Source organism: Hippichthys cyanospilos, chromosome 10, assembly GCF_059441005.1.
Source record: "Hippichthys cyanospilos isolate Australia breed blue-spotted pipefish chromosome 10, RoL_Hcya_1.0, whole genome shotgun sequence".
NCBI lineage: Eukaryota > Metazoa > Chordata > Actinopteri > Syngnathiformes > Syngnathidae > Hippichthys > Hippichthys cyanospilos.
This window is the reverse complement of record NC_142378.1, coordinates 11,858,192-11,877,775: the sequence shown is the minus strand read 5'-3', so window position 1 is coordinate 11,877,775 and position 19,584 is coordinate 11,858,192. Positions and strand designations below refer to the sequence as shown.

Below are 19,584 nucleotides of genomic sequence, written 5' to 3'. Positions count from 1 at the left end.
TAATGACTTTTACACTCGGATCACAAAACAAGGCTCGGAAAAAAGAACGCGTTGCGCCACTACAACAGCATATTATCGATATCTCAACATTCCCGTCTCCCATTGGATTGAATTGCAGCATAGTATTTTTTGATTGGACGAAGAGCATTGGTTCTTCTGTTCGGTGTACAGCTCCAAGGCGACCGATCGACTAGCTCATTAACAGGTAACCCTACTGGCGAATTATTTAAACTTGAAACATCATGTATTTGGTCATTTTTACCTGCGAAAATGTAATTTGTTAAATGATACACTGCGTGTTGTCCCAATCGCTACGACTACGCTTTCAGATGGCTTCTTGTATTAACCTCTTCTCCAAAGGCACAATCGCTTCGAATTGCTAAACTTAATTTGCATTATATGTACAAATATTTGCCTCCGATTTTAACAAATCTACCTATCTGAGGCGAGAGTGGATGTGGTAACAACAACGATGCTCTTATGTTCGTTTTTCAAACGTTCTCTGCTAATCATTTTACTGTGCTTATGTATTAAAATCTTTTGCGTGCTTAAATCATTCGGACCGAAATTAATAACTTACACTTGTCTCTTTTTCCCTTTAAAAATAGTGAGGGAAAACACGAGCCACAATGTCTTTCAGAGATTTGAGAAGTAAGCTTTCTTCACCATCTGATACATACAGACTGTAGATGGAAAAATGTAAATGTGATATTTTGTACACTCGTACCTATGTTCGGCATTTGTTAATGTTCTACAACTTTACAACGGCAGATTTCACCGAAATGATGAGAGCTTTGGGCTATCCACGCTTGATTTCGCTGGAGAATTTCAGAACGCCTAACTTCAATCTGGTGGCAGAAATCATGATATGGCTTGTCAAAAGGTACATCTTTCTGTATGTCTGTAGATCTGTGCCGTCAGACCCATACAAGTTATCCGTCAGTCCATCCATCCATTCATCTATTTAGAATATCAATGCACCTCCGACCGAAACAGAAATTAACAAGGATTTTTTAGAAATATGAAGTGCAAATATGTTGTATTTAAATGTTGTGATCATGAATATATTAGGATACAGTGCATACATTTAAAACCGATCTCTGTCCAAAAAAAAAAAAAATCACTGCTCAATAGTTTAACCTAACACTTGATGTGTAGGCTTGTATTAGAGGCAAATGAGTATACAAACAACCAAGAAGTCAAGTTTTTAATGTCTCCTTCAAGAAACATTGTTGTTTTGTCCCCTTTGCCAAAATGTAGATATGAACCTCAGATGGATATTCCTCCAGATGTGGACACAGAGTCAGACAGAGTATTCTTTATAAAGGCTGTGGCTCAGTTCATGGTAACAAAATTATAAAACAATGTACTTGTAGTAGAAGGTGTTGTAGTAAAATGCAATGTAGGACCTGCTGCTCACATCTCTGTCATTGCTGCAGGCAACCAAAGCTCACATCAAGCTGAACACCAAGCGTCTCTACCAAGCTGACGGCTATGCAGTCAAAGAAATGTTGAAGATCACATCGGTGCTGTACAGTGCTATGAAGACCAAGCAGATGGGCCTGGAAGATAGGGTTGAAGAGGACAGCAGCAAGTTTAAGTTGGACTTTGGTTCACGGGTAAGATGATAATTCACACAAGTGAAGTCATTGTATTCATTGCATATTATATATAGAATATCGCAAACTTTTTGATAGGAATCAGGCAAAAAAAAGGTCACTTTAGACTAATGCACTAAAGAAAACTTTGAATTATTTTTTATTTATTTTGAAAGTGTTAGGGCCACATGGAAAATGGCAAACGTAATAATGTGATCATGTTACAAAAATAAAGTTGACATTTTATGTTGCTAAAGGACATTATTTTTTACTAAGATGTCATAGTGTCAAAGTGAAATGACAAGACTTTGTACAAATATGCCAACATATATTTTAGTCTTCTCACCCAAGCTATGGGAAATACTTTTAGTGCAGTACAATTATTTCAAATACTAAATAATGAGTATGAATATCGCTGTATTGGAATTTGTATGTGTGCACCTGCCCCTCAACCCACATTGTTTTGATCATTAAGGTGAGTTAAGTCCGAATTTTACCTTCATCAATAGTTGTAGTAAGTCTCCCTGTGTCTTCCTTTTAGATTTCTGACCTGAAAGCGGCACGGCACCTGGCATCAGAGGTCACCTCCAAAGGAGCATCATTGTATGATTTACTGGGCAAGGAGGTGGAACTTAGGGTAATTGCAATCACACTGTAAATGAATGATGATGCCTTCTTATCTTTAGTCATGTTTTTTTTTTTGTTTTTTTTTTAATGTTCAGGAAAAGAGAACTGCAGCAATTGCAAGACCTCTGGAAATGGATGTGACTGAGAAGGCCCTGAGAATAGCCATCAGGGAGGCTTTGGTCCGTATTGCAGTTTGGAGTTCTGTGGTACTGCTATTTCAATTAATGTTTTTAAACAGTCGTTTATGTGTTTGTTATCAAGGAAATGGTGGAGAAAACTAAAGAAATGCTGAATAATATTGTTTCTGATGAAGCCAGTCTGGATGCCAAGATAGAAAAGAAGAAAGAGGAACTGGAGAGGAGTCGCAAGCGACTTCAAACACTGCAGAGTGTCCGGTCAGTGAACAATGCTGCCAAAAATATGTCAGATAGCAAAATATGGGTAAATCAACGTTGAAATAGAGTTAGGCAGAAATATTGAAATCGTGGTGAAGCTTGACATTGAAATCATACAAAAAGTGGTCAGTGATTTCCATGTTTAATCAACTTTAGGTTTTCGTAGCAGACTGTATATTAATGTTGATTCAACCATCATGCAAATGTGGCTCTACATCAGTGCTTCTCTATTATACTGTATTTTGCAAAGCCCCAGCACCTCCAGAAAAGAGGAAACATTTTGCGGCCCCGCCCTCGCTTGCCACGCTAACCTTAAATAATATTATTATTTATGAAAGTTGTATAAGAAACCTAAACTGCATACTTTTTAACATTGACAAAAGGCAATAACAATACAAACCAACTTTCAGCAACATTAAATCATTTTTTTCTCAGCATGTATACAGGTTAAAGGTTTGTCTACGCAGAAAAAAAAACAAGGTCGCAAGTAAAGTCTGCCTATAGCAGCCACACACACTAGCAATGACCAGTTAAAAAGAACCAAATGATTCTGTTTACAATTTGATGAATTCTTTGTGTAAATTACATAGCAAAGTTATTGTTTATGTGCTTTGTGCAACATTGTCAATGTAAGCAAGAAAACGAAAGTTAGAGTAAAGACTTTTTCCCTATTTTTTTGGGGGGGCAAAAATGTTTTTAGTCATGGGAGCAGAAGATATTCTTGAATAGTTCTTCTTTCAAATCTGTTAGGCCAGCATTCATGGATGAATATGAAAAGATTGAAGAAGACCTGCAAAAGCAGTATGAGGTCTACGTGGCAAAGTTCAAAAACCTTTGTTTCCTGGAGTCTCAGCTAGAAGATTACCATCAGCTGGAGCAAGAGCGTTTTGAGGTGGGTGACTGCCGATATGGTATGGTACACTTGAGAAAAAATATTGCTTTAGCAAGAAATTAAAATGACAGCTCTAAAATGTCAAAATTAAAACTATTTTTGGTAACTACAAACATATTTTCTCCATTTGGTTGGAGGAATACATTTGCTAAGGCAGCTGGACACATCATCAGTGATGTTTCTGGAATCATTAGGTGTTTCGGGTCTTTCAACATCATACACCCTCATCTAGGTGACCCAGCTGGGGCTGATCTGACCCCAGCTTGTGTCCAGATGGCACGCTAGCTAACAAAATTACATGGTTCGCCTCTCTTGAGCCACAGCCGTCTAGAGGCCCTATCTGCCGCTTTGGCGGTGGGCTCAATCTATTTTATTTTCAAACAAAATGATAGAATAGCACTGCAGAAGATGGATGGATGGATGGAATAAATTTGATCGTATAAATCTGCGGGCTAATAAGTCTACTCTGTGTGTCTCCCCTTTCTGACTCACTCATTGTATATTGTTTTTCTGGCAGGAGGCTGAAAACAATTTGAGGGTGATGCAGCAAAATCTGAAAGAAGAGGACAGAGATTTAATGAGGAGTTCACGTGAGAACCCCAAAAATTTACATTAAAAAAAGATAGAGTTGACAGCCACTCAACTGGAAACTTGAGTCATCTAATTTTAATAATCTAATTTGTTTCAGTGAAAGATCTGGATTCTGACATGGATGTCCTTGAGGATGAAGGTGACATGAACAGTGAGTTGGAAGAGTCTCGGCCCTCCAATCCGCGTCCTACTCGCAACGGCTTGATGACTGCCCAACAAATGAGCAATTTGTTCAGTATGTCATTTTGATTTTTTTTTTAGCTTTAGTTTAACTTGCACTGCTCTGCGGGTCTAAATCTCATTCATGTTATTTGTTTAATTCAGATGCAAGGTGCAACAAAGAACTAATACCAACAATACGATGTATGTATGTTTTCTCTTCCAGAAAGGGGAACAAGATTTATTGGGAACATGCAGGGAGGTGACAGCGATGAGGTAAATGTTTTTTTCACTGTCAAATACAGTGCATACAGCTATTATTTCTGTCTTCTGACATTTCTTTTAAAGCTGTTTTTTTTTCTCATCCATTTCTGCACTCCCCTTGTAAAGCCCAAATTAGCCATTTCCAGAAGGCCAAAGCAAGAAGAGCGACAGGTCTGTGCAGGGCCTTTGCCTAAATGGATGTATTTGCCTTTGTAGATTAAAATTAGATTACCCACCCTGAAAGTTTCTAAATTTCCAATTAAGATTATTTTTTTAATTCGTACACTGTTTGCACTTTTAGTTTCAAGATATTATCAAGATTATTTAGTCTTAATAATAATTTTCTTTAGTGATTCATCCCGTCAAGATAATACTATTAAAGTTATGTTTCCATGAACGGTATCTACCCGGCTCTACGCTTCCCTAAAATATTTTCTTCAGCTATTCTCTTCATTTACAGTCCTGTCGGTACATGGACACACCCTGGGCAAAATGAACAGAAACTTCCTAGTCAGTGCAGCCGCAAAGCGAATCATGGTTCGGTGACGTACCCAATAACATTCGAACCTTTATGACCTTTTGTCGAATAAAGAAGCATCAAGGTGGATCATGTCAATCTCAAGGTCTCATTATGTGTTTATTTCTTTTGTCAGAACGCCAGTCCGACATCACAGCAAATGCATTATGCTCGCAATACTTTTATTGTTGGCGTCACATTCTGCTCTTCTGCTCGTGCTGCCAACCTTTATGATGTGATACAATGTTTCAGACAATGCAGGAAATGAAGGTCATACAACACAAAACATGTACAAACTGAAACATTGGCACACATTAAGCACATTACTCCTCACAACAAACAGCACAATCAGAGCACACATCTCAACATGAATGATAAAAGGGAATGCAAAATGCAATGCAATGAAAATCTTGTGTCGTTTAGGACGCCACTATCAGTAATGTCATAAACGTAATTCCCTAATTTCTTCGCACTGGCTCTCACTTATCTTTCTACAATAGCATCTCTGGGCTCTGTGAGAGGATTTTTTTTCTAAAAGAGGTGAAATCCTCAAAAGAAAAAACGAAATTGCCTCACATTTTTTTCTTTTTTTTTTTTCGTAAAAACCAATGAAGCCCATCTGGTTCAATTCTCATCGATTTGATGAGCGTTCATACAAAATCACACAAGCCCATTCGTCTTTTTTACAGTTTTCACTCTGATCCTATCATTTCTTTTGTAGGGGGAAAGGTAATTTACGGCAGTTACATTTTGGAACCACAAAGCAGCAGGGACCAAAAACAGTGAATAAAGTAGAGTAGAGCCGCATAGATTTGTTGAATATAGTAATTAGGGTAGATAATGTCAGCGGTAACCGGGGTTAATGCCACTGGTATGTATGTCTTATGTGAAAACATTTATGTCTTTTTTTCTATTTCAGTCAGAGGAGAGTGATATAGAGGCGGATGAAGATGATGAAGAGGAAGAAGGCGAGGATGAGAGCAAATTAGATGATGACAGTCTGGAAGACCATTTGGCCAGGGCAACTCACACATCCAGGGGACGAACGAGGCCCCCTCTTTTCGATGAAAGCGACAATGATTTTTAAATGACAAACATGCCCTTTTTTCTCAAATATAGATGTGGTCTGTCATATATTGTTTATTTTACATTCCAGCTCATCTTAGATTTGTTTTTTTTTACTTGTAATATACTAAAAATTCATTGTGGAAGACTAATGCATCAATATACAATACCTCTTGATATTTGTTCATTTACTCTATAAATTTATTTGGTGTTCTGTACTTTAAACTACAATTTGATGTTCTTTATTTTACACACATTTAACAAAGGTCAGATCGGTGGAGGAGTGGTTGGCACATCTGCCTCACAGGGCCATCATATTTATGAGCCATCACATGTTTTGCTACAAAACACTGGAGATTTTTTTTAAACAAAAATACACATAGAAGTATATTTTTAAGAACTCCTTGCCGTTAAGAAAAATATCCTACATAAGTTACATCAGTTCATTGTTGTGACTTTTGATCTGATTTCACATCAATTGTATATTTTATTTATTGACTGTATTTTTCAAATATATTTTTAACTTATTTCAAATTAGGAAAAAAATACACAATAACATACAGGAACAAATAATAATGTTTATAGGCTGGGTGTAATGCAAGTAAGATTCATCAGCTGTCCCATTGACATTGTCTGTTAGCAAAACGTTGGCCCGTTGTCAGTACCACTGAACTGTCATTTAAAACTAATGAATGAATAATTCTTTACGATGTACAGTAGTTACCGGTAATAATAACAACAATCATTCATTTGCGTTATCTCGTGACTCGTGACAGGGTTTTGAATCAGGGCACTACAATCAAATTCTAATGTCAAATATATTTCATTTCTTCAGCCCCATTATTATTTTGCCCAAGCCATTTTTCAACATTTTTGACAAAAAAAAAAAAAAGAAGACACTTTGGCATATTTTGGAGGGATGCTGTAACCTTAACAAGACATGTGAACATGTACTGTAAGCAAAAGGGAAAGGATGCAATGGGAATACCAGTGTTTTCTCTAAAAATTGGGTTTCTCTTGTTTTTCTAGAACATTTAAAAGTGACTTGGGCAAGTATGCTATGTTCTAAACGATTTGATATGTTTTTGTTTCACAAAAGGTTATATGCTGTTTTCATTTCATTATAAAACCTCGTTGTACCGTATTAGCCATATTTGTATGGATTTTTTGTCATCTTTTGGCTTTATGGTAAATTGGCAACACTGCAAAATATGGATATAAATTTGAAGAAGAAAAAATACCCCACATTAAATCAATTACCGGAAAATTCAGTACAACTACAAAAGGACGTTTGCGTTGCACCACCGGCTCTCTCCACAGAGAGCGAAATTGCACATCTTTCCGACAATCTGCAGAGGACGTATCCAACGAAGAAGAAAATCTCACCATAGAAGAAGAAATACAATCGGTTCGGCGGTCCCCAATGGAGACAATTTTCAACCAAGAAATTCAAGTTATCATTAGATGTCGACACAACGAAGATAGGTATCGGACAGGCACAAATTTGTTTTTGTTTAATTTACATTTGCCACTTTGGCAGTCCTCTTTGAAAGATTCACGGTTAAAGGTACATTTCAGACTATGGTTCTCATGTGCGTTGATATGCCTGCACCTGCATTGTTGCTTGAGTTGCAAGCCAAAATACCTTTAAACGTAAACCTGCATTATTTTGACCGTTTTTGGGTAATATTCTTCAACACTATTCTCACTGTTTTTTCAGCCCAGGCATGGCACACAGCTGGTAGTGTGATAACTAAGTGGCCGTGCCATATTGAACTTTTAAATGCTTTCTTCCTCTGGGAAAATTTCACCCTTCTCGTGTCTTCTTTCAACGCCTTCTCTTTGAAGTAAAATGCCTTTGATATAAAGAGCAAATAATTTAAGTACCGCACAAGAGTTAATTTAAAGGGAAATTCATTAATAATCAGCCAAGGTTTTGTTAATTAGTATAAATTTATAATGCAATCATTAATGTAAAAAAGTTGTAATTTGGTCATGCCATTTGTGATGCCATTTGTGATACTTTTGAATGTGTAACCACTGTTTTGTAAGGAAACCTTAGCTGAATAGAATTATGTTGTGAATTTTTGGTATGGTTATTTCAGATTAATATATTAGTATTTGTGCATATAGGTTTGATTTTGTGTTCATTTTGTTTTATACATCTTGTACTGTATTTGCTTTTGTTTTATACTGTCATGTCAGCATCGAGAAGAATCGTTTCTCAGAGGCTTAACCTCGAATAATAAAGTAAACATGAAAATAAAGTGTGGTGATGATGTTTGTTCTTACTTTAAAGAAAGGAAAATATCCGCATCGCTATTGAGCTCCAGTCGAGCACAAGTGCCATCCGCAAAGGAGTGAGTATACCATTTGGGTGTTTCCTATCTTCACTTTTATCATCTTTCTGTCTGTAGTGAGCCCCTTTCACACAGTTTAGGCAACGTATTAGTTATACTTTTCCTTTACATGCACAACCCGCAGAAACATTTGACTTTCACTCTGTCACTGTTTAGAAATTCGAGTTGAATGACACCCTTTTTAAGGGACACAAAAAAAGACTCCATACTCTGTGTCAGTGACGTGATCTGAAAAACATTTTCTGTTCTTTGCTTATCAGGATGTCCTGGTAAGACTCACTGATGATGCTGATCCACGTTTTCTTTTCTGCCTTACGTTATCTGAAGAAGACTTCCAAAGGTTTGCCCAAATAGAAGGGCGCACAATTACACTGTCTGATTTATTTATTTTTTTTAATGAACATTTTTTTCATTCTTGTATACAGTTTGAAAGCCCAGCAAGCACTACGATTTGAATTTGCATCCTTACCCGAGATGCTGATGCAGCTTCTTCGTAAATGTCTGTCGGAGCAGAATTGCAGCCAGCCCAGGTACTCCACTTGTTAATTCCTCACAATATCGCCAACTATTACACCCGCTGCCTAGCACACAACACCACGCCTTTGTCTCGATCCAACGTCACGTCGTGCAACAGCTGTAAAACTCGGCTAAAAATAACTAGGCATTGAGGTTTTGTTTTGTTCACTCTATTTGCTACCTACAAATCATTTTGTGTACTAAAAACCCATTTATTGTGTTTAATTAAAAAATCTGAAAAAAATAATCAAATAAGGAAAAGGATGTAGTCACTCAAATTTAAAAACAAGTGGACAGGTAGGCAAATGTTTTCTGTTTTGGAAAGTGCAACATCAGTAGATTGGCTTTTGAATAAAATGCAACAGTCACACAATCATAATGCCAAAACTCCTCAAAGCTAACAGAGAAAATAATCTTTAGTTTCTATTAAAAAAAAAAAAATCAAAACAATGCTGGCAAGTCAACAGGAAGAGCTTCAACAGTCAGACAGTTAGGATTCCTATAAGCACAAGTAGCATTAAGACATGTAGGAGCTGGAATCATCTCTTTTTAGGAAAGTGCAACAGCAGCAGTTTATCTTCTCTTGAGGAAATTAATAATACTTTAAATACTTTTGAATTCATTTTCCCCCTTAATTTGCACCACCATTGGATGTTTCAAATAATTTTGACATGCTTCGCAAAAACGACGCCAACGGTTGACGTTGTCTGACGACTTGCTTTCCGGAAGAACTTGCATAACTTCAACTTTCTGCCCCATAACAATAACTATTCAGTTTTTTTTTTTCTTGTTGTTGCTCTGTAGGTTCCAGCTGCTCCTGACATGTGATTCAGCCTCCCTGATTGGCCCTGCCCACCTCAACGTGATGGAGACCAACTCCTTCAAAGATATAACCATGTTATCCTTGCGGCTGATGCAGGGCTCTGACAAACACATCACAGACTACCTCGCCGCCTCTATTGCCACTCTTAAGGTGACGTGCCATCACACCCTCACTTTTATTATGGAGAGCCTCCTCACTTCGACATCAGGTGGCAAAACCAGAGTAGTGGTGGGTACTGATGCAACTTTTCAAATTGAACAGATGAGCCAGCTCATTGGTGAATGAGAGGAAAAGATCTTAAAATGTGTACCTAAAGTTGAGTATTGGGATAAATGAATTCTTAATTTTGAATTTTATTTGTAGTTTATTTGAATTAAGCAATTATTCTATGCACTTTTTCAATGTAAATTATTTGTACAACGAAAAATGACTGAGAAGCAAATTAAAATACATGCTTTGTCCATCTCTGTGCTGGAAAAAAAATATTCATGAATGTACAGAAGTGCATGGTTAACAAAAATCAACACCAGTGAATACGCATCCACATCAGGGACTAGTCATTTTGAGCATTAAAACTCACTTGCGACACCTAAACCAGTCAAGACAGTTTCGGAGTCATTGAGACTATTTCAGAACATTTTAAGAACAATTGTGACCTTGAACGAAAACCCGACAAGGTCGAAAAAGCAACTTTCTTTGCTGATTCTCACCACGGTTCGCTCCTCAATGGGATAGGGGCTTAATGTTAACAAGATGTCTAACGCACCACTAAGATTAGTGCACGCATGGGCGGTTATTTGGCATCGTCAACATAAATTGCCTGTCATATGAAGTGAAATGAGACCGCTTTTCCTTTAAGTGTTGCTGAAGCTTATGGCCACCTTTCCAAGCATCAGCCATTGACATCACGTTGTTTTCCCATGTGTCAGGCCGACAAAGAAGCACTTGAAGTCAAACTTCAAAAGACCGAAGAGGATCTCAGTCACGCTGAGCAGGTTCGTCCTTTTTATGGGCATAGCCAAAGCAGAATCGCGCTGTCCAGAAGTCACTCTTAAAAATGAGACTCGATTCAGGTTCCATATTGTAATGTCTTGTCAGGCACTGTCAGAGAAGGCCAAGGAGCTAGAGCGACTTAGTTTGGACTGGTCTCATAAGAACAGCTCACTTTCCAGCCGCCACGCCGATGAACTGCGGTCTGAGCGGGAGAAGGCGGCCAAGGTGAGACCCCCCGCTCCCCTTTGTGAGTCGCCCCGTGACGCCCAGTAATGACTGCCTTTGCCAGGAGGAGGAGCGCCTGCGCCTGCAGATGTGGCAGCAGCGCCAGGACCTGGAGAGTGCTCACCAGCTCAGCAGCCAGCAGTTGCAGAACCGCCTGACCCAGCTGGAAACCTCCAACCGGGAGCTGAGCGAGACGACATCCAAGAAGGAGACCGTCATCAGGGACCTCACGTCCAAGCTGGCGAGTGCCGTGGAGGTAAGGTCACAGTGCTTATTTTATTTAAAAAATAAATAATGGAAAGTCCACAACAAATTTCTCTTTGAAATTAGCTTTTTAACAACAAGAATGATGTCTTTTTCCGCAAGCTTTTAGCTAGATAGCATATTTTAAATGAGGAAAAATGGAACATACCGCCAAGCATAAAAGTAGCGGCCCTGGTGTATTCAACACAAAGGAAGATGGCGGGTGGGTGCGCAGGTTTTGTGTGCTTTGTGTCATGGAGTGGACGAGAATTAGGTAATTCTGGCTGCCATGATTTGCCACTGGCATAGATAGATGTTCAATTAAGCATTAGTCCTTTTCAGACTGCAGTCCTCAACCTGCTAGCCCATCACTAGGGTTAAAATCCATTTGCTTTTCACATCAGGGGAGTTTTTACTATTTATAATGTGTGCATATACCACAAGTCAGCAGGATTGCAAATGGTATTTTAATAATCTGTCAATTATTATTTTGATTACTTGATGTATTGCAGTTTAAATATTTTTATTGCTGTCTTTGTATTCCAACATGTTTTTTTTTCTTTTACTATGACAGTGCAGTGACATACAATAAGCAAAGTAAGTTTCAGTTACTGGGTTAGTCCATAATGTCCAGAAAAAAACCCCCGGCAAAAACGTTTTAATACAAGACAAATATTATATAAGTCTGCTTACTTGGAGAATGATTGAAACTGATGAAAGATTAAAGTAAGTTTAAACTATTGTAGGTCTCAAAAGGATTACTGGATGATATAAAATGGTTATCGATGAATTTCATAATCAGTTGTCGATTAATCTTTGCAGCTCTGAGTAAATGTAGCATTACATTGCTGACATGGTTAATTGCACAAATATTCTAATGTTTCCGTATTTTTTAATGCACAACTTACTATTGGACAACAAGGACTTAGACAAAATTCACAAGAGGTTTTTGACAGAGGTCAGAGTGGACTTATATTTGTGTGTGTGCGTGCTCGCGTGTGTTTAGGAGTGCCAGCTTGCCAAGCAACAGCTGGCATCACTGCAGAGCCAGAAAGACTCCCTCGATGCAGCGCTGCAAAATTCAGCACGGTTGACCAAGCACCTTCAGACGCGCCTGGCCACGATGGAGCAGGATGCCCAAGAAATGGAGCACACAAGAAATCAAGCCCAGAAGCAGCTAAAGGCCGCGTTGCTCAAGGAGGTTGGTGCCGCCCGACTCTGACCTGAGAAGGCTACCTCACACCGGCTTCCTTTGGGCAGGAATCCCTCAAGGACAGTGTTGACGCCAAAGAAGCGCAGATACGAAAACTTGAAGCTGACGTGAAGTTTTATTTGGCAGATGTGAAGAAGGTTTGTCCACAATCACACAAAGGGCAACAAAAAGCGGAAACTTTCTCCAAATGTACAGGTGTCAAGCTCCGGTCCTCGAGAGCAGGAGTCCTTCGTGTTTTCCAGGTTCCTCTCTCTCTCCCCAGAACGACTGACTCCAATGATTAACTCTTCAGCAAGCTCTGCAGAAGCTTGAAAATGATCCTAATCATTTGAACCAGGTGTGCTTGGCAGGGAAGCATAAAAAAAATTGCAGGATACTCGCTCTCGAGGACTGGACTTTGATGCCTATGTCCTAATGATTTCTGATCGTAATACATGGTGGATTAGGAATGTGTTTGCCTATGTCCTTCATTTCCACTTAAGCCGTACTTGGGAGTCAGAGCTCTATCTAGACAATTACCAGTGCAGTTACGATATCTTAGTTACTCCCAACAAGGAAAAGCACTTACTGTCTCATGAGACCACAGAGTTTTGTGTAAAATTTGGGGGGAATATAGCCAATAAGGGCTAATATTATTAGACGACAGTTTGAATGTCACAGGGTGTGTATGTGACATGTGTCGACGTCCTCAGGGCAATGAGATAATAAAAAAATATCAGCGTGACCTGGGAGTTCAGCTTGAGAAAGAGAAACTGAAGAGCGCTGCAGTGCTGCGCCAGCAGGACTTACTAAGTGAGACGTCGGCCAATCTGGACCGAGCCCAGGAAGAAGCAGGAGATGCTCGGCGACAGTTGCACAACAAGGAGCAGGAGGTGAGATGCTACCCACGTCGGGGGATCAACACTCGTGGGTGCGTGCGTCGCTCCTCTGAAGCAACAGGACGGCCTTCTTATGTTGCCACACCTACTCACAACGTATTTGCCGCAAACAATTGTTATGTGGATTTCCACTCACACGTGTGTGTTTTTACCTGTGCGGGCTTTTGCTCGCTTGTCTGTTTGTGTGCACGTTTGTCAGCTTGCAACCCTAAAGGAGCAGCTGGAGTCGAGCAAACAGAAGCTCGGCGAGAATGAGGAGTTGCTAGAGAAAAAAGAGAAAGGTGAGGAGCGTCCACCTTGTTTGAAGTGCGCAGCTGCCTGACTCGTCACATTGTTATCAGTTATCTGCTGGTTGAACCAAAAGCTCAACGAGATGGAGTTCTCCAGGATGTTTCCGAAAAAACATCCGACAGCTGTTCAAGTAAGAGAGCGTGGTCGTGGTCTTGGACCTCCTGTACTGAGCGCTGGCTATCACTCATATTTTGCTTTGTCCCCCAGGAAGCGCACTTTTATCCTCGCGCCACATATGCCGCCACGCCTGACGTCCTTCAACGTCAACACACGTGAGTTTAGTCTATTTGTTCTTCATAAAGGCCAATTAAAATGAAAACATAGCAGGACTTTTTGTCATAAACAGAGTGAGCGTCGGCGGTCTGGACGCCAAATACTTTGGGAAGCGGGAGGAAAGCAGCCCCTTTGAGGCTCCTCCCAGCACGCTCCTTCCTGAAGGTGACATCACACAATCGATGTGGCATCACGATGTCGCACGACATTCCACTGTGTCTTTCGCATTAAACGGCTGTTTCTTTTCTCTCCTTGTCAGAGTTGCCACCCCCGCGCAGCAAATCTTCTGTGGCATCGGCGTACTTCCCTGAGTAGGAGTGGCAAAAAAGTTTGGAATTTCCAAGAGAAAAAAACAAATGAAAATGTGTGAATGTGCGAAAATATGACGTGTTGAAGAATTTTGTGTAAACTGTCACTGTTCCGAAAAGAAACCTTTTTCTCAAAGTAAAACCACTTTCTTGCTAAAATCTTTTTTTTCTCCTGAAATATGACACACTTCTAAAATAAGACGCATGCAAAAGAGTGATGGAAAAAAACTTTTTTATTATTCAAATTTAATCAGAAAATTACAAAAGTGTAGAGGGTCTCCAAGCAAAAAGAAAAAAATGAGAAGCGATTCGAAGTCTCCCATTCTCATACATGTTTGGGGGTTAGGGTTAGGTTTCATCCATCAAGAGCAGGCTGGAACACCATGAAGTCATTGCCGTAGCTTATCTTAGGCCAGGTGAGTCAAACTCATTTTAGCTCAGGGGTAGCATGGAAGAATAATATATTTTCAAGTGGGCCGGACAGGCAAAATCATGCTATATATCTTATAAACAGTTAGTGCTAATTATATGTAGAGTTTTGCAATTGGGCCTGGTCCCAATTCCTCAATAATAGCAGGGGTAAATATTGTACTGTATATTGTTGAAAAGTACATTTAAACAAAGATATATCAAGTCAAATATCCTTTTTGGTCTTCTGTGTATTCCAGTATAGCTTTTTTTTTTTTTAATTGCAAGGAGTCCAATGAAGGGTAAATAATTGAACAGACTAAAATGATAAAGGGCTGCTCTGCACAGTGCATTTGGAAGGAATGCAGATGTTGCAGCTGGTGAAAACCACTTTCATTCTATATCTATAAACCGCAATGTGGCTGGAGGCCAAAGCCAACCTCTGTTGCATGGACTGATTGCATATTTGAACTGTTTCATTCTTCAACATGGTGGCGCCATGACAAATTTTTGGGCCGCTGAGAGGGCTTCCTCCGGCCTGAATATAAATCTAGGCCAATGACAGTGGATGTTGTCAATGTTATACGTATATTGACATCATGAAAACAATGGCAACGATGATCAAGAACATCATTTTAAAATCATACAAACCACACTGTGTGAAATAAATGTTTTTTGTGGATACATTTTAGCCAATTTTAACACTAACTTAACCAGTTGCTCACATTCAGCTTGAACAGCTTCACTGCTCTGATGTCCAGACAGTAGCAAGAAAAAGGCAGTCACTTCAAAAGATATGGAAAAACAGCAGGAAAAACTTCAGAATTCTGACTTTTGAAGTCTGACTTTCATTTTCTGAATTCTCATTTTAAAGTCAGAATTTTCAGTTTGATAAATATGTTTTTTTTAACGTGATCCTGCTAATAAGTCAGAATCCGAAAATACAATTAAAATTCTTACTTTGAATTCAGAACGCTGACTAGCCAGAATTCGCACTCAATTCTGACTTTACAGTTAAGTCGTTATTGTCAAGTGTTGGAATCTGAATAAAAAAAATGTAAGAAAAAAATTAACATTTTGGTTTCTGCAGTTTGATTCGCAAGCACGGCAAGCAGCAAACTACAAAAATTTCACTACGCGATCTTCTCATTTTGAAAATAGACGCCGTTGACTCCGATAGCGTCATCAAAGTGCGTCGACTGGATATGGCAGATGCCTCTGCGAAAACATTTTGTTTGTGGTGTAGGTGCGACCTGAATTTCGTCTGATACTGGTATGATACACTAAATCTTAAATTGTTTTTGTTATAGTAGTCACTGTTGTCTTTGCTATATTTCCGTGAAAAAGCGTGAGATGTTTATTTAGTTAACATGCGCTAGCACTAGCAGAAACGCCGTATTGACTGATAAAAACAACTGCTGTCCTCGTTTGAAACAAACCCAAAGCGTAGGACAGCATTGTGGTCTTTGTGTTCGTATACTGGTTTAAATTTTGAGAACAAATGGCCCGATATTGTTTTGCCGCACTCTAACTACCTTTTTTACGTTTTGACGTGTTACATGCACCACTTCCAAAAAAATAGGGATTTCGTATAGTCATTGAGTAAATTAATGAACAATTGTACATCATAGTTGTTCACTTAACAATCTATATTGAGGTCTTTTTTTTTGTGTGCCAATGACAACGTGGTCTCTATCAATGTCAAGCTGAATCTCGGCTGCTGGGATGCCGAAGAAGTTCCAGGGTGAGAACTCCAAGGCAGCCACAGCCAGAGCCCGCAAGGCTGAGGCCAAGGCAGTTGCCGATGCACGCAAGAAGCAGGAGGAGGATGATGCCCTGTGGCAGGAAACTGACAAACATGTACTGAAAAAAGAGCAGAGAAAGGTAGGCACTCACCCCATCCACACTTCAATAGCTAGTTTTTAATTGTTCTGGCGAAGAAGAAAAACAACCATGCAAGTCGTGCAACATTATTTTCTGTTATTGCAGGATGACAAGGAGAAGAAGAGGATTGAGCTTTTGGAAAGGAAAAAAGAATCCCAGCGACTCCTAGATGAGGAGAATGCAAAGATAAAAGGAAAAACCCAGAAGGAGGGTGGAGGTGGTGGAAAGGTGACACGAGCTCAAATTGAGGAGGCTATTCAGAATGTGCCGCAGCCTCAGATGCTCAAGCCAAAAGGTAAACTCGAATATGATTTGCAAGTTGATGTACAGACAACATTCTTCCTTTTTTTTAAATTTGTTAATGCTGTATGAAATAACGGATCCCATGTTTAATACACAGGCAAGAGCCATCTTGAGATTCCACTGGAGGAAAATTTAAACAGAATTATTCAAGAGGAAGGAACAGTGGAAGCTAGAACAATAGAAGATGCCATTGCTGTGCTCAGGTAACAATTCTTTTAAAACACACAATCAAATAATTAATGGAAACATCCTTGGTGGGTCCTTAATACCTTCAATTCATAACAGTTAATTAGTTTGTAAAACTTTCCCTTTCCCCATGTTATTTTTTTTTTAATTAACCATCATTAATTATTTTCCAAAGTCAAAGTCATCCAAAATTTGTCTCTCACATAAAAAATTTTGACAGTGCTCTCCTCTTATTATTCGTTTGCAGCAGGAGCAAATATATGAAGAGGAAGTATTGTTGCACTAAAAACATCAAACCGGGCTTACTGATGCGCTGATAATTTAATCTCGTGTAAGACTGATGGAAGTGCAGGTACAATTAACTTAAAATAAATACCGTAACATTTAATATTTGGTGGTATAACTCTTATTTGCATTAACTACATCAAGCTTGAGAATTCATCAGACTATTGCAGCCTTCATTTAAAAGGATTTTCCAGTTCTTTTATTGCACCCCCTTTTAGTCGTTTTGAGGGATTTTGCCTTTTCTTGTCTTCCAAAGGATTTAAAATACTTGCTCTCTTGGGTTTAGGTCTGATGGAGTGACCTGCCCAGTTTATTGCTGAAATTGCAATATATGACGTGACTGTTACAATTCAGTGTTTCATGTTTTACTTTTAACTCCTAACATTCGCAAAAGTAGAATGGAACTCCAAATAAGTGATTAATATTTTTTTAAGTGTCTGAAATTGTTGCCTTGATTATGCATGCAACACAGAAGATGTGTTTGGTCAGTCAAAGTAGATAAAAGCCTGTTTGTGTTCTTATCGGAACCAAACCACAATTATAATTATGTGGCACGGTACCATGAGCACCTTTTCGAAATGGTCTTGGATTAATTTTTCTCACCTTTCCAAACAAAATGCCAGCATGTTTTATGTTACCAACACTCCCGTTTCAGCATTACGCCGGAAGACCTGGACCGCCATCCGGAGCGCCGGATGAAAGCCGCTTTCACTTCATACGAGGAGGCCAACATGCCTCGCTTGAAGATGGAAAACCCCAACATGAGATTGTCTCAGCTGAAGCAGCTGCTGAAGAAGGAGTGGATGAAGTCTCCTGAGAACCCTCTCAATCAAAAGTTTGCCACTTACAACGCAAAGTGAAGGCTGAGACTATACCGCTTTCCCCTTAAGCGCTCTACTTCCATTGGAAACTGTCTAATGCACCTTGGAAACTTTTAGCGCAAAACTATCGTCATTCATTCAAAATTGAGTGTCGGTCACCCTCATACTTTAGCTCTTTTCATGTTACCTTTCCATAAAATGGCCACATCATATATAAAAGGCAGAGCAGGCATTTATTCGCCAGTGCCTGCAATTCACAACACACCCTTAGCGGAACATTCCTAAAAATTGATGCAGCTTCCCACATACAAATAAATAGATGTGAAGCAACGCCCACGTTTGTCAAAAAGTGCTTTTAAATAAGCAATTCAACTAAGGGTCTCGGTCGTGATACTCTTGTCCCGACTGCCCGCTATGACACAATTTTCCAATGTCAAAGTGGAATCTTTGTGGGTCAAATACAATACCCCTATTTGGGATCAAATGTGAGAAATAGTTGACTTTAATGGGCAGTGTGGAAGGTGCTTGGACAAGCAGAAATCATCTGGCCACTATATCTGCTTAGGGCCGATATGAAAAGACTTTCCCATGACATTGTTTTAACACAGAGAAAGCAGTTGGATTTCACAAGCTTTCCCACTAACAAAGTGACACATATGATGATAAGCAGAGCATCTCTTCACTTGGTGTAAAGGTGAGGACACATGTTAATCTTGTTAGTGTGTGATTGTTAATTTAAAAAAAAAAAAAGATCCGTTACCACCGGCAGGTTTTTCATAAGTTCAGTCATTGGGTTTTGTTGTTTACCCTTTGTGTTTGAGTGGCTGAATTCATTGTTCCTATGAGCTCATCTTCTCCACCAGACTGTGGCCATTAGTTTGCTGTGATTTTAATTTCTCTTTTTCCCCAAGATTAAAGTGGATGTTGACATCTGAGCTAATTCTGTTGTATGAATTTCTTGTTTACTAAACATTTAATTGTTTCCTCATTAAATGAAAGCTGTAAAAAAGACAATTAAGCAAACATTGAAAGAAATATATGTAGGTTAGTGTCGTCACAGGATTTCTTTTTTGTTTTCAATAACTGCAACATTCACACCCAGAGCTGCTGAGGCAGCAGAATTGTATGCTTTGTAGGTTTGCCTCATGCCAAGTGACTGACAAATGAATGAACACAGTTTAATTTTAAGGCGTATTTGTGTTCCGTTGTGGTTCTCAAAAAGAACATGGCATTAAAGTTGTTCAATGAGCATGCCGAAATGAATGTATTATTGGAAAACAGTTGAGATATGCTCTCGGGTCTGATATGAGTTAAAATATAAATTTTTGTGCAAAGAAATTCATGCCGCATGTCGTAGAAGCCCAACAAAATGAAAAGATGAGCAATTTGGGGTTTACAGAATCACAGGGTGCAAATAGCTGCTTTTGTTGTAACATTTGCTCATTACGACACGGCCTCGCCCTCAC

General features: G+C 39.1%; 3 protein-coding genes across 6 annotated transcripts; all 3 read left to right on the top strand.

The window, feature by feature from the left end:
* The first annotated feature begins 125 nt into the window (after nucleotides 1–125).
* On the top strand, nucleotides 126–6,333 carry ift38 (intraflagellar transport 38). 3 transcript variants are annotated; one of them, XM_088426492.1, is made up of 14 exons: nucleotides 126–205; nucleotides 609–651; nucleotides 772–883; nucleotides 1,261–1,345; nucleotides 1,440–1,619; nucleotides 2,140–2,235; nucleotides 2,321–2,404; nucleotides 2,487–2,620; nucleotides 3,371–3,512; nucleotides 4,030–4,102; nucleotides 4,201–4,338; nucleotides 4,489–4,538; nucleotides 4,653–4,697; nucleotides 5,963–6,333. In XM_088426492.1, the coding sequence occupies exons 2-14, from the start codon at nucleotides 630–632 to the stop codon at nucleotides 6,128–6,130; spliced, it is 1,329 nt and encodes a 442-aa protein (XP_088282618.1). In that variant the 5' UTR covers nucleotides 126–205; nucleotides 609–629; the 3' UTR covers nucleotides 6,131–6,333. The 3 variants fall into 3 exon arrangements, with proteins under 3 accessions (XP_088282618.1, XP_088282620.1, XP_088282619.1); XM_088426493.1 differs by lacking the exon at nucleotides 126–205 and adding an exon at nucleotides 337–482; XM_088426494.1 differs by lacking the exon at nucleotides 4,653–4,697.
* A 1,024-nt stretch (nucleotides 6,334–7,357) lies between these two features.
* Nucleotides 7,358–14,376, top strand: LOC148417080 (spindle assembly abnormal protein 6 homolog). 2 transcript variants are annotated; one of them, XM_088426491.1, is made up of 16 exons: nucleotides 7,358–7,593; nucleotides 8,408–8,468; nucleotides 8,729–8,808; nucleotides 8,894–8,998; nucleotides 9,789–9,957; nucleotides 10,737–10,802; nucleotides 10,906–11,025; nucleotides 11,090–11,281; nucleotides 12,275–12,469; nucleotides 12,529–12,618; nucleotides 13,174–13,353; nucleotides 13,559–13,640; nucleotides 13,701–13,780; nucleotides 13,858–13,922; nucleotides 13,997–14,088; nucleotides 14,183–14,376. In XM_088426491.1, exons 1-16 carry the CDS (start codon nucleotides 7,532–7,534, stop codon nucleotides 14,236–14,238), a joined length of 1,695 nt encoding a protein of 564 aa, XP_088282617.1. In that variant the 5' UTR covers nucleotides 7,358–7,531; the 3' UTR covers nucleotides 14,239–14,376. The 2 variants fall into 2 exon arrangements, with proteins under 2 accessions (XP_088282617.1, XP_088282616.1); XM_088426490.1 differs by lacking the exon at nucleotides 7,358–7,593 and adding an exon at nucleotides 7,598–7,675.
* A 1,410-nt stretch (nucleotides 14,377–15,786) lies between these two features.
* ccdc124 (coiled-coil domain containing 124) lies at nucleotides 15,787–19,053 on the top strand. Its single transcript, XM_088424805.1, has 5 exons — nucleotides 15,787–15,912; nucleotides 16,346–16,523; nucleotides 16,629–16,818; nucleotides 16,924–17,029; nucleotides 17,953–19,053. Exons 2-5 carry the CDS (start codon nucleotides 16,365–16,367, stop codon nucleotides 18,155–18,157), a joined length of 660 nt encoding a protein of 219 aa, XP_088280931.1. The 5' UTR covers nucleotides 15,787–15,912; nucleotides 16,346–16,364; the 3' UTR covers nucleotides 18,158–19,053.
* The last annotated feature ends 531 nt before the right edge of the window (nucleotides 19,054–19,584 follow it).